Source organism: Acromyrmex echinatior, chromosome 1 (assembly GCF_024713525.1).
Source record: "Acromyrmex echinatior isolate Ae372 chromosome 1, ASM2471352v2, whole genome shotgun sequence".
Classification (NCBI taxonomy): domain Eukaryota; kingdom Metazoa; phylum Arthropoda; class Insecta; order Hymenoptera; family Formicidae; genus Acromyrmex; species Acromyrmex echinatior.
Window position 1 is genome coordinate 19,127,157 of NC_141852.1, and position 13,754 is coordinate 19,140,910.

The following is a 13,754-nucleotide window of genomic DNA, read 5'->3' on the forward strand; positions in this document are numbered from 1 at the left end:
AATCCAAAAAATATGAATATTTGTGGGAGATATAGATAATTGAAAGTGACTGCATCATTTGCACATTGGTGTGATTTTGCTACGATTCTGAATGAATGAGTTGAAATTTTTCAATTTTTTTTGTGTCTTTTTATTTAATTATGAGATCCCTTTCTATGGATTAAATTAAAATAGAAAAAAAATATCAAGATAAGAATAATGACTATCAAAAATTTAAAAATATCGACAAATTTAAGTTATTTGATATTAACGAATCTAAAAATAATGGATAAAAATAAATTTTTCGTATACAAAAATAAATTCAGTTTACGAAAAAATTCATTAACTTTATTTTTAAAAAAATGTTATCCATATCTGCAGCTGTTCTTAAGTTATCGTGGCAAAATTGACGAAAAATGTTGTTTCGAGAAAAACGATTAAAGTTTGTAAAGAAAATTTTTGCTAAAGAATTTGTAAGTCTTTCTATACTGATGACAAAAATATATTGTGTATCGAATTCTAGAATTCTGTTAACCATTGTTCTCTTAGGTCGAGTATAACTTTACAGACAACAATAGAAATATTAATGACTCCGATGGACATCCTTTGTATTTCTATTGTATTCTTCTATTTTTTAGCATTCTTGAGCTCAATTTAGTGAATTTATCAAAAAAAGCAAACGAGAAAATATTTTTAAAGAATCACACTATTGAAAATTTGTAGTTATTATATACTATATATTGAATGTTCTTAAAGATTTACAGTTATATTTATATTATATCAACAGAGTAAAAAACTATTTACTGCGTTTAGCAATTGAAAAAGCAACTTCGCAATTTTTGTAAAATGATCTTGCTCTTAATTCCTCGTTGGATGTAAATATATAAATCGAGATATAAACAGATTATATTAAAAAATTTTACAACAATTCCAAAGCTGCTTTCTTTACTGAACGCAACCAATGAATTTGTATTAAATAATTAAATCGTCGAATTTGTGTTTACAAAAATGAATATATATTTATACCAATGAAGATATAAAATTTTATTTTTAATTAAAATGTCTGTTAAAGCAATCAGATTTATGTAATGATTATACATTTGTTTATTATACTGTACATCTGTTTATTTGTCTTAATTAGAATTAGCTTCGGAATTATTCTCGCAATGTCTGTTTTTTTACAAATTCTTTATTAATTCGTGAAACAATATGATTATAAGTAATTATAACTGATAGGTTATAGTAATTAATGGGGTAGAAAAGAATTATTTGTATGAGTTATATATAAATTGAACGAAAAGCTTTATTACTCCATGAATCAAATGTAATCGTGATGGAATTGGTAAAATAAATTGTTAAGATTATTTGATCTATCTGTACAAATTTATGATCAGCGCCAGCACTGATCAGGATAACTCATAAATATACGGTTACTGAAACTCACTGTATCGATTTTATACAATCAGCGTAATCAGTTAATAATGAACAAATTGAAATACAAGCACAATTGAAATCATAGCGGTTATTGTGGTCGCATCGAAAGTGACGTTATAAATCAATTTTCTGCTTACAGTGTATTGATATGTAAACAGAAAATACTTATCCTAACGGATTATTCTAACAACTAATGCGACTATTCTGCGATTGATTTGTATTCAGTCGATTAATTAGCAATTCAGGATTAATTAGCAGCAATTAACCTAATGCGTAGATTATCAATTTGCCTTTTCCCAATATCAATTTCTTTTTATTTTTCTCTAACTTTCTCTCTCTCTCTCTCCCTCTCTCTCTTTCTCTCTCTCTCTCTCTCTCTCTTCCTCCTTCTCCTCCCTCTCTCTCTTTCTTTCTCTTTCTTACTGATGAGCTGCTGTACAAAAAGTTTTAAAAATATTTGATAGTTATAAAATGATATTAAGAGGTATCGAATTTTGTTATATTGTTACATTCTTTTACATAATCTACCCCGCGATTTAAGACATGCACCAACTTTTTAAAAAAAAATTTTTCAAAACGCAAGAAAGCTATGAGTTAAGATATATTTTCTGCAAAAATGTACTTGTATTATAAATAGCTAATATATAATATTAAATCATTTACAGATTTTTATTTACAAAAATTTTTTGACAGATTTTCAGCACATTAACATCTCTCTAACTGGATACCTGATTGAACATCAAATTATTAAATTGCTTGTCAATTTAATTTGTGATATTACTACAGTAGTGCATTTGCGTTTCTAAGTTCGAAAAACCAATTATAAGCTTTAACTCTTACTTATTGTGTATTCACATTGTACGGTCTTAAATAAATCGTTTATTGAAATTAAATCATATTGTAAATTAAATTTCATATATGATAAATATAAGATTTTAATTCTAACATATTTCTAATATATTTCTAACATATTTCTAAGCACAATCTTCTGACTTTTTTATTTCATTGTAGGTATGATATATGATTTTTCTGTGTTGTTTCATTATAACCGCGCTATAAAAACAGTAATTTTGAATGCTTGAGGTAAATTGATCTCGCTTTCTAGATTCAATTTAATTGATTTTTTATTTTATTCTTTATTCTCTTCATTTTATTCTTTGTTTTATTAATTCTTTTTACCATAGCGGACACGTGCAGACAATTTTATTCCACGCGAAAAAATAGCGCCATATTATAAATTAGTAAAAAAGCTAATGTGTATAATATTTTTTACATCAAAATAGAATCAATTTACGAAAAATTATTTTCTTCCAAAAGAATGATTTACAACATTAAGCTATCAGAACACTTGGGCTTTTTTCGCGCGGAATCGTTGTAACACGTGTTCGCGACGGTAAAAAGAATCAATTAGACCGAACCTAGAAACGAGTGAGATCAATATACCTCGAACATTCGGAGTACCGATATTTACAGCGTAATTAACGATTGAAACGACACGGATTGTCACGGGGTTTACTGGAGATCTCGTTCACTAGTGTGTTTCCCGTACGCGCAGAAAATAAGCGAGTGTTCCGTAAATTTCTTACGATAGCATTTCCGTGACTTATTACAGCAGCAGGCGAGAAGCGTTAGTGGTGCCGTGTCGACTAATGGCGCCATGTGGCTAGAAAATAAGAAGGCATAAGTAAGAAAACGTTACAAATCCACCCCACCGTATTGGACGCCGCATCGGCCGTAACGTTAAACGACAATATAGGACCAGCGCCCTTCGTCATGCGAAAGACCGAAACGGCTTTACCCCATTAAATGTACTTATATGAGATACTAGTCGGTGGGCAGCCAACCGCGCATCAATCACGATAATAGGACAATAAATATCTGACCGGCAGGCGACTGCCCGGCTAAGGTCAAAAGTGCAGTAGCTTGCAATTTCTGCCCGATTTCCTGCCGATATTCGCTCGCAATAACTCAACCTTCACATCTGTAATATGTAATCGCTCTCCTACCGTGGTCTAAGCCTTGCATTAAAGTGTCACGCTGATCCAATCCCTTTCTACCCTCTATGTCGAAGTACGCAGTATTCTGTGCAACAGTTCGATAGTTTGCTGGCAAGATTTGTCGCTTTCTAGCATAACTTGCTATGTAGGCTGCAAAGGTAAAACGGATCTCACACTTGACCAACCAGAAAATTCCTCGATTTTGTTTACGCGATAATATGAAAGCAATAAAGAATTCTGACTTTTCTTATGTCACCTTCATTCATGGATGTAGGAATGTCTCTTTAGCAGATAATATCAGGATTATTAGAAATTATGATCTATTATATGAGAATTAAAATAAGTAAGACTATACAAAAAATAGAATAATTATAAATTATATATTAGATTTTTATTAATTAACATTTTAATATTATCACTAATGATGTTAATGTTTATTTATTATGTGCCAATCTTTGCTGATATTTGTTAATATAATATATTACATGATTTGTTTTTATATATATTTTTTTAATTTTATCAATTAAATAAAGAATTGTGTAATTTTTGAACTGTCAGACATTAATCCTATAATTTGTAATGTTATATTAAATTAGAATTCAAATAGGAACTTTATGGAATTTGAAAAAATTCTCTATAGAAACATTTTATTTCTTTGCATCTACTTTTATTATTTTTTATCAGTCATTTTAATAAAAATCAATTAAAAATATAATTTTTATCTTTATATAAAAATATAACTTTTAGAAATCAAACAACGAAATTTACAAAATAATACAAACATGATTGCTTATTAGCGTATGAAGTATCGATAGTTGTGATTTCATGCGACAGTTGGAATACTAGGTCGACCTCGTTTTCCGAGCGGGTTATTCAAAACGGAAGTTTAGATATACGCGCCTAAAATAATACGAAAGTGGCGTATCGGACGGAAACTTCACCCTTTAATATATAAATATGGCAAAGAGGCGGGGCTCAGCATAAGGCGCGTGTGCATTAACTGTTCAAAACTACGACATGTAAACTTGCTTTCCTCCTCTATAAACCATAAAACAACGGACTCTGGACCGGCAGACGACCTCGCAACCCGCTAACTATTAAAAGTTGCAAATTGCTGCAGACACACTGCGGGCCCCGTGTTCGCGTACCGGCCGTCTTGGGCACTCCCGCGCGTTCGTCCTATCCTAACTTACTTATCAGACTTACTCACTTTCTTACTTATATAGTCACTCGTTTACTTACTTATTCCACGCTTCGTATTCCTTATCCTTCGCACTTTTCCGCGCCGTGCTTTTCCCTGTTAACATTACTTGTTCTTGTCACACATATACCTTCACACATATACCCAAACTTTTTTTTTAAACAACTAGTCTAGCAGAAATCTCAAGTAATGTGATTAGTGTTGAAAGTACCGAAATAACTCGCACAAATATAATTTTTTATCATATTTATTAGAATTCAGTTGTGATGCAATAATAATTATTATCTTTTACTATTCAAGCCACATCGAACGAATCTATCAGCCGGTTAGCGATAATTTATATTTGGGGTTGTTATACGTAATAGACAATAACGCAGATTATTTAACTTCTGTACACACCGGTGTTCAATATACTATCCGGCAAACTATTTGCAACGGTTAGTTTACCGTTTAGTTGCGGCGTCCCAATGTCGCTTCCAAATATATTTTGTAAAATAGTTTACGATGCGCGGCTGGCTGATAATCGTACAAAGCACCGCGTGGGCGTAAATGCTTTATCAAGCGGGACGGAATATTTTGCCTCTGTTCGAACATTTCGCCATAATTCGGTTCAATTATCATTCGATTATATCGATTTTAGAGGTGTGCATTTAGCATCAACGTACAAATGCGGGCTCGTGAAATTACAAAAAATATATCCGAGCGGAGACGCAAATCCTACGAACAGTTAAACCAAAAGCTTACCAAAATCGAATATATGATAATTCACATCAAATTCTTTAGCATATGTGTTGTAAAATGCGTGCTCTAATAAAGAATTTTTCTTCCTGTTTCACTTTAACAGAATTTATAATAGAATTTCTTCGCTTTACTGCATACCGATAGCTACAAATTGTTAATTACGTCCGACTGCATCGTGTCAGCTTCATAATGAAATGTTAAAGCTGCTTTTAAAAATTACTGGCAGAAACTCAATAAATTTATCATACCATTAATCAACATATATGCGTTTTCATGTTAAAATACATATTTGATGCGATATATTTCGTGCACTGTAATTTTACGTAGGCAATTTTATTGTTATCTCAGTAAAAAGCAAGAAAAAATACTGGTTGGAAAAACTCTGGTACATTAAGTTTTGCTGAATATAATTCGACTTGAATAACAAAGGCGCAATAAAAAGAACAGTTATCGTTCGATTATATGGTCTTTATTAAAATAACCGTCTTTCTAATTGCTGCCGTCTTAAAACGCTTTTTTATCTCAGCCTGCACCAGTTTCATAAACCCTCATAATCCAAGAGAGTTAAATATCGTACCTGTCAGAGACTGCACGAACGACGCCAAGGGTTGAACTATGCCGACGGCCAAGAAAATGAAAAGTAACGATTCAATATCAACGCCACGCGGGTTGCGTGTAGCGAATTAACACGTACTGATACCGCTAGTGTGTCGTCCACGTTGGTGACACCATTCTTCCATTAACCCTGTCTACATTTTCTGCGTATCGTGCGCGTGGCTTTTATTATCCGCGCACTTCGGCCGTAACATTTTACTATTTCCTGCTTATATCATGCTCGTGAAATCTATCACACATTAATTGGTAATAGGATTACGTAGAGAAATGAAATGACGTAACTGAAGGATGTATCGTAAAAATTCATTTTAGTTTTAATTAAAAATATATTTAAATAAAATGTGAAATGTACGTAGTTAATGTTGTTAAGAAAAAAATTTTTTACCGAATAAAAACGATACTATATTTTGAGAAAAATTCATATTGATATTAAAATTTATTAAAATGGCGAGGTAATATGTCGATGAATTTAACACATGTTTTTATATTGAATTTTCCCAGAGGGCTTATTAATTGCCAATAACATTTTATAAGGGATACATATATTGCACACCGCACTGTCTAGAGAGACTAATATGTTATCGATAGAAAATCGATGGATTTCTATCATTTATAGCATATTTTCTGTAAAGTATCTTTTAACAAAAGAAAATATCAACTCATTGATGAGCAGTACACGCGTAATAGTTTAGTTACTATACATTCTGAATTAATTTGTAAACGCATTTCGTTATAAAATTTAATACAGCAAAACTTATTCCGCGGTTTGCTCGTCGCGGTGGTCTCGTCGCTTTTACGTACCTTCATTTTTTTCTGGGCCGCGATCGATTCCGCTGAAATGACTTTTACTATCTATCGAATATCTGCGACGCTACGAGCGGGTACACCGTGATGCATAAAGAATCCAGTTTACGGCGTCTGTTAGGACTCGACGATACCCGACACGTCCCATTTCCGCCGCCCGACGTCTTCTCCAAAGTGAAACCACTTCCTCGCTGCCGGAATCTGCAGATCCGATTTAGAAGTAATGTGATCGATTCTCCTAAGTTTGTCTAAGAAATTTCGATGGCTCTAAAAGTCAATAGCAATGCAGAATGTAAATCTATAAAAACAGTATTACGAATGAAAAAATTACTAGCTTTATATTAGATTAAATGAATTCCATAAATTTAATACGATTTAAAATATCGTATTCATTATTTATTAAGTTATAGCAATTACTCTAACTGTTGTAGAATTAAATATTTTTTTATTAGATTAAAAATTTAATTAGTTGAAATAGAAATAATATTCTTTTCTATTTATTAAATATATATGTCTACTCATCTTGTACATTCCAAGTGTTTTTATTCAACTGGATTAAAAATTATTCCAGCATATTATATATAGTAAAAAACTTACTAAATATTGATATTAAAGTTTGATTTTTATAAGAAGAATTTTATCTTTATTTTATAAATTTACAAATTTTTACTATATGCAATGTAATCTTTCTCTCTTCTTCTCCTCCCTCTGTCTTCCTCTTTCTCTCTCTCGAAAAGATCTTTTGACATGTTAAATTTACTTATGTAGTACATATCAATATTTCTTAATCTTCTTGAAAATTATGTTCTTTTGCATTATCACGTAGCATTAAACATATCCTTTGTTTTTTTAATGTTTCAGGAGATGAAAGTTAATTGGGCGACGTCGCCGGGTAACCAACCAAAACAGGACACGAGCAGTGAGTATGCCCAGTTTTCAGATTTTCGCCTTTACACGAAAAATATTTTTAGCACCGTGCGTTTTGCCTTTGATCTCATACTTGCTCGACTTGTTGGACTCGCATACTAATTGGTCCGAGCAGAGAATTACTCTAAAAGAGAATTTTTTAAAGCTGTCTCATTGCAAAGTAAAATGCATTTTTGGATAAAGTATAATGTATGTTATGCAAAAATATTGTGCATAAATGTTTGTAAAATTTTATTAAACAATACAATAATATAATTGAGTAAAGCAGAGTAAAGAGGTCAAACAATTTAATCCGTTATTTTCATATTAATCTAATATATAATGAAATCTTGCAACATTAATGTCTAATTTTAGATATGATAACATTTTAGATATCTAATTTTATATTTGTAAACATTTATTATTACCTAACTGTAATTGAAGAGAATATTATAGATCATATATCATTTCCATGCAATTTATTTTTATGCAATGTGATTCTCCACATACATTATTTATTAGAATATACAAAACAAATAGGAAAAAAAGCCTTAAACAGTCGAGTTGATTCTTTAGTGCTTAAATAATTCAGTTTAAATTTATATACTCACATTCAATCCTGCAAACTGCGCGCCGAATTTAATATTGAAATATACGCCAATATGAAATATGTATGGATACATTTATGTTGTTACAATTAATTTATTATTCTTATAATGCTTATAGCACACATATAATTTTAAAAATCAATTATTGTTTAACGCTACAACTAAAAATATATCGCTAAATTTTTCATTATGCATAGAAACTGGAAGTTTAAGAATATAAATACATTATTTACAATAGTCAGATAACTTTCAAAAATATAAAAAAGGTTATTTTGTTTTATTGATTTAATTGTCATTTACTGTTAAAGTATTGATATATTATTTTATAAAAAGAATTTTATATACAAATTTTATATATGAAACATTCTATATATTTCTGCACAAATCATCATATTTTCTCTTTTAACAATTATTTCACAAAGCCCATTATCGTAAAATAAAGATTAAATTAATTTACCGACTAAAATAAAATAATTCAATACCAGTGACATTAAATTAATATTCTGTTATAAAAAAAAATGTTTATTAATCGTTAATAATATCCTTTTACTTTGATTCCACGCAACTATAATTGCTCGCATGTTTAATTACATAAAATATTAATCGAATGTTTAATGTCGACTAATGTTTGACACTCTTATTACCAGTATATACATTGGCGATGAAAATTTCTACGTAGAAATTTTAATGTACACAATTTCATAGAACAAATTCACATTATATGTAAATACAAATTTTTAATAAAAACGTGCTGTGCTATTTTTTTACTATTCATGTGTGATGACATAATATTTTTATATAAAGTACTTATAAAGTACTAAATCTTTTGTATATATTTAATAAAGTTATATACATAACGTTTAAGTAATTAATAAAAATATGCTGTTAAAAAATACCTAATATGCACTTATATTTAGAAGTCAATTCTAGAAATCGTCACAATATCCGACAGGCTATTATAATTTCTGCATTCGATTTAATATATTAAAAATAAATTTCCCAGTATCTTCTAATTTTCAACGGCTATGTCCCAGTTTCCTTATTATTAAAAAGAGAAATTATCTCTAAAAACGCACAGCGAACATAAAGTAATCAATGGTTGAAATTATTTATCCATCGTGATAATGCATATTTGCAATTTTATTTCTGGGCTGTAAATAAAATTGAAAAAAAAATGTTTTAACGCACGACAATCTATTTATTCTAATAAAAAATAAACTTAAAATATATAATATTATTCCGTAAAGATCTTATTAGTACAGTTACGACACATTTTCTTATAAGTTTCATCGCAGTTTTTAAGTGCACAGTTATAATTTCGTCGTAATCATGTATAATTTATTATTTCAACGTTTGTGTACGTAGATAAAGCATAGGATATTCAGTGAAATGGGACTTGGTGTAACACAGTTCCATGTATTTCTAGAATAACTTCTACGCGTAAGGCTGTCCAGTACAGCGGTAGTTCGGGATTAAGCGTACGTCCCTTGTGATAATCTCTTTTGCTTCCTGTGTCTGGGATCCCTAGAGAATCAGCCATAAACCATGAAACCCGTCATAACTACTTTCTTCCCACGATCTCTGTATGCTCGTGCGCGTTGGAAGGTTGATATAAATGCAGATTATGCAATGCAAACTGGACGAATTAGGAAAGATTTTTAATTTTTTTTTTTTTTACAAACACACATACGTCGCTCACGTTTATAGGATAACGAACATTATAGGATGACATGTTTATTTATACGCACAACGCAAACTTATTTGAGAGAATTCATTGTCAGTTATACAACAATGCGTGAACGATACGAATGATGAATGAAACTAGCTACATTTCCAAATCCCTTGACATCGACTTTTGCGCATGGTCCGAACGACTTGAAATAATTTAACAGGCACGCACATGACGGCCAAATAAATATCACAGGAAGATTCCTCCCGCCATTCCGTGCCACTCGTTACACGTGTGAAAAGGTGCGCGGTCGCATCTCTGTGTATGCGCCCTATTATATATGTACCGGTGGCGGTCGTACGCGTGTGCGTGCTTGAAATTCAGTGAGGGCGGCAGCAATATTTAACTCAGTCTGAAATTCCTCTTTTTATGGACTTGTAAAACCGTGACAGGCACATGGGACCCGATCCTACTTCACCTCCCTCCCGTTCTTCGTCCCTGTCGTTTTGCCCGCCACCCCTCGTTGCTACCTACATCCCCCTCGCTCTCAAGCGCGCTGACGCGGTTAGATAGCAGTCTCGTATCTCTCTTGTCGTCCTCTTTTCCATCGCCGGTCGACGCGACGCGACGGTCCGCTACTGCGTATACCTACCTACCTACCTACCTACCTACGATCACACCTTCTCCACTTCCCTTTTTCCTTCAGCGTCGCTATCCACCCACGCGTACCTACCTACCAGAGCACTTTCCTCTCTCTCGAAGCACTATTTCTCCTCGGCGACAAATGCAAAACTAAAACGTATTCTCCTCTCTTCTATTCTCTCTGTAAATATGCCGGTATAGCTGCCAGTATGGCCAGAGTTTTCCCTCCGCTTTTGTTTCCTACCGCCTCTTCCTCCCCATCGCCGCGTCCGTCGTCTACCTTCGCCATCCTCTTCACGATCGTATGTATACAGCATTCGGCGAATGGATACAGGGGGTGTCATGCAGCTGCAACTGGAACGACGGGTTGTTTTACTTTTCCGCTAGAGATTGCTAGTAAACTCTACCGTCGATGCACCTGCGCACATCTTGCGGCTATGACTTTTACGTCGCGCTTGCATGTAAAAGTATGTTAGTTCAAAAAGCTGATAAAATAGAAGAACAATCTTAACATGTATCAAGCATCTTTTCTTTTTATTTCTTATTAGAAAATTATTATTTGATTTTTGCTTTCTTTAAAGAAAATACAAATTGAAAAACTTATTATGATTAAAAATTTGCAAACTGAGTTGAATATTCGGCTGTATATTATCATTTTATGATTTTTCGATTTGTTTGTGTAGACTTTTTTGTGTTATCTTATATAATTTTCGTAATTTTTTACTGGGAAAATGTATTTTATTTATATGTTATTTTAAGTTTTGGGAATCGCTAATTTTAGGTAAACTGCAAAGAATTGAACTGAAGAATTGATAATTTCTTAATTTTCACATAAAGCTCAGAAATATACTGTTCAAAATGAAGAAGTTTGTAACTCATAAAGTGTAAATCGAATTAAAATTTTGACGACTGTTCGCTGCGGATTGAAGCACATTTGTGCTTCACGTCGAGAAATTCCGAATAATATTTCGCAGCCGAGTGTCAGAGATACCAGTATTCGTGATGGATTGAAACGATATGCGAATATGTTTGCGGAATGTCTGTACGCGATGGCAGGTTGTATTAGTTCCAGGTCAGTACCAGCTGGTGGACTGTAATTTTAAGACTAATCATTTATGCGAGTGTCGTAATACGTAGTCGTAGGATCTAACGCGAAGTAAATTCCGCAAAGATGAAAATATAGCGGCTGAAGATGGCCGGCATGGAAGCATAACAAACGGCGATAGTACGAGCGGCGAATTGCGATAAAATATTTTGGACTTTCATGTCCTGCAATATATTTATCGTGGGACGCAGCCGTGCCTGTAAGTAAGCAGAGCTTCATAATTTTTACTTAAAACAAATAGTAGTTATTTGCTGACGTTAAGGAGTAAAAGGTCTTCGTACTTTTAAGGAAAAAATATGAAATCTAGTCTCTTATGTAGATGAATACAGTGTTACAACATGAAGATGCATAATATCGCGTGTGGTATACATATTCTCAAAGAGAGATTTGAGCTTTGCTAAAATTAACGATTCTCGAAATTTAAAGCGACAACATTTGCAATGTGATTTGCATAACTGCAATTTGTGCAATTGCAATTTCAATTATCTCAATCGCTATGCAGATTTGCCTATAATCCTTATAGTGATAGTGACCCCGATATTATAGATCAATTTCACGCCAAACCCCTTTAATAGCGACATGCAATCTCCGCGCCCACAGCTCGTTGCAGCTACAAATAGATACCGACCCGTCGTTAGATATAAAAGGGGGAAGTTCGGAAAAGAGGAAAAATTCCTTGTTCCACTTTTCTTCTTTGATCGTTGACAGAAAAGATGCTTAGAGAAGACGCAGAGAAAAAAAAACAGAAAGGAAATCTCGAGGGAGAGGAGGGCGGGGAAGAAGAACAAATAAAGAAAGAGGATTCTAGAATCGTGGCAAAAAGCTTTGGATTGGGTTTGGCTAGCTGACTACGTAATCGTGCATCGTTTTTCCTGCATTATGGATTATGTCAGGGGATAATCGCGCTAGTATTTACGAGGCTTTTCAACACAAAGGGGTTACATCTTGAGTTCTACTTCTCTATTCTGTTTATCCACGACAAGAAGCATTTACTGTTAAACTATAAGCCGCACGTCTTTGCTATTTACATGCATTATTGCCATTATTGCAAACTGTATTTCTCACATCTTCCCTTTACATATCCATTTGCTTGTACTTTAGTATTTTAAGTTATTTTCCATTACTGCGCAAGGACATCATTTTTCCTTCGTCAAATTGCGTTTCTGCAGTTTATATTTTATAATTTGCAAATGTAGTGCATCAATCTTCCAATTCAAGTATAAATTTAATTCAGTCGTCGATTCATCGTTATGTTAGTTATATAGATAGATGACAAAAATATTTTTTTAACACGTTTGAGGAAAATTTTGGGAGAACAAATTTTCACCGTGTTCAATGCGGGGGTTCGTTTCAGCGTCAATTATAATAGTTGCTGAGATTGCTTATTTACATACGCATTCTGCGAGCACAAGTGTTCTAACGTATATATATATATATATATACATATATATTGGCGAGGAATCCATGTTTAACTGGCGACACGATGCAGATCAACGGACCGAGAAAATAGGATGAGCCGCGGGAGACAAGTGCATCATGCATTCTCTTTGTTCACGCTGTTGCGTCAAAGCCCACATTCAAATACATGCATACACAAATATATACACTCTGCGTGCCACCCCCGTCCATTTCGAACCTTGTAGTGTAACGACGCTTCGTGGTGCATCGTGTGGCGAAAGCCCTGCCGTTGGCATTTGTGGGCAGTTCACAGCCGATGGGAGAATCGGTAAACCACGATGTGGTATCACATCGAGATCGAATCTTGCGCCAGCCCCATACATGAGCTAATAAGTACGAGGAATAGGTTCCGGTATCCGGGAATACAAAACCAAACTGATAATGAAAAGCTGATAGTAGCAGTTAAAAGGAAAATATTTGAAACAAATATACAAAAGACGCATATTTTATTTTATTTGAGAAACACCTGCAAATTATTCCAATTTTATTTAGAAATTTTATTTAGAAATTAATTAATTAACTAATTGATTAGTTAAATAATAAAAAAACTTGATTGAATTAAATAATAAAAATATTTTATTAATAGCAATAATGA

General features: G+C 32.8%; 1 protein-coding gene across 2 annotated transcripts in view; it reads left to right on the forward strand.

The window, feature by feature from the left end:
* LOC105154894 (nucleolysin TIAR) overlaps positions 1–13,754 on the forward strand; it is a 433,573-nt gene that overhangs the window by 193,690 nt on the left and 226,129 nt on the right. For both annotated transcript variants that reach the window (XM_011070678.2, XM_011070679.2), the window contains one exon: positions 7,633–7,690. In XM_011070678.2, coding sequence (XP_011068980.1) covers positions 7,633–7,690 — 58 coding nt within the window. The remainder of the gene's footprint in view (positions 1–7,632; positions 7,691–13,754) is intronic.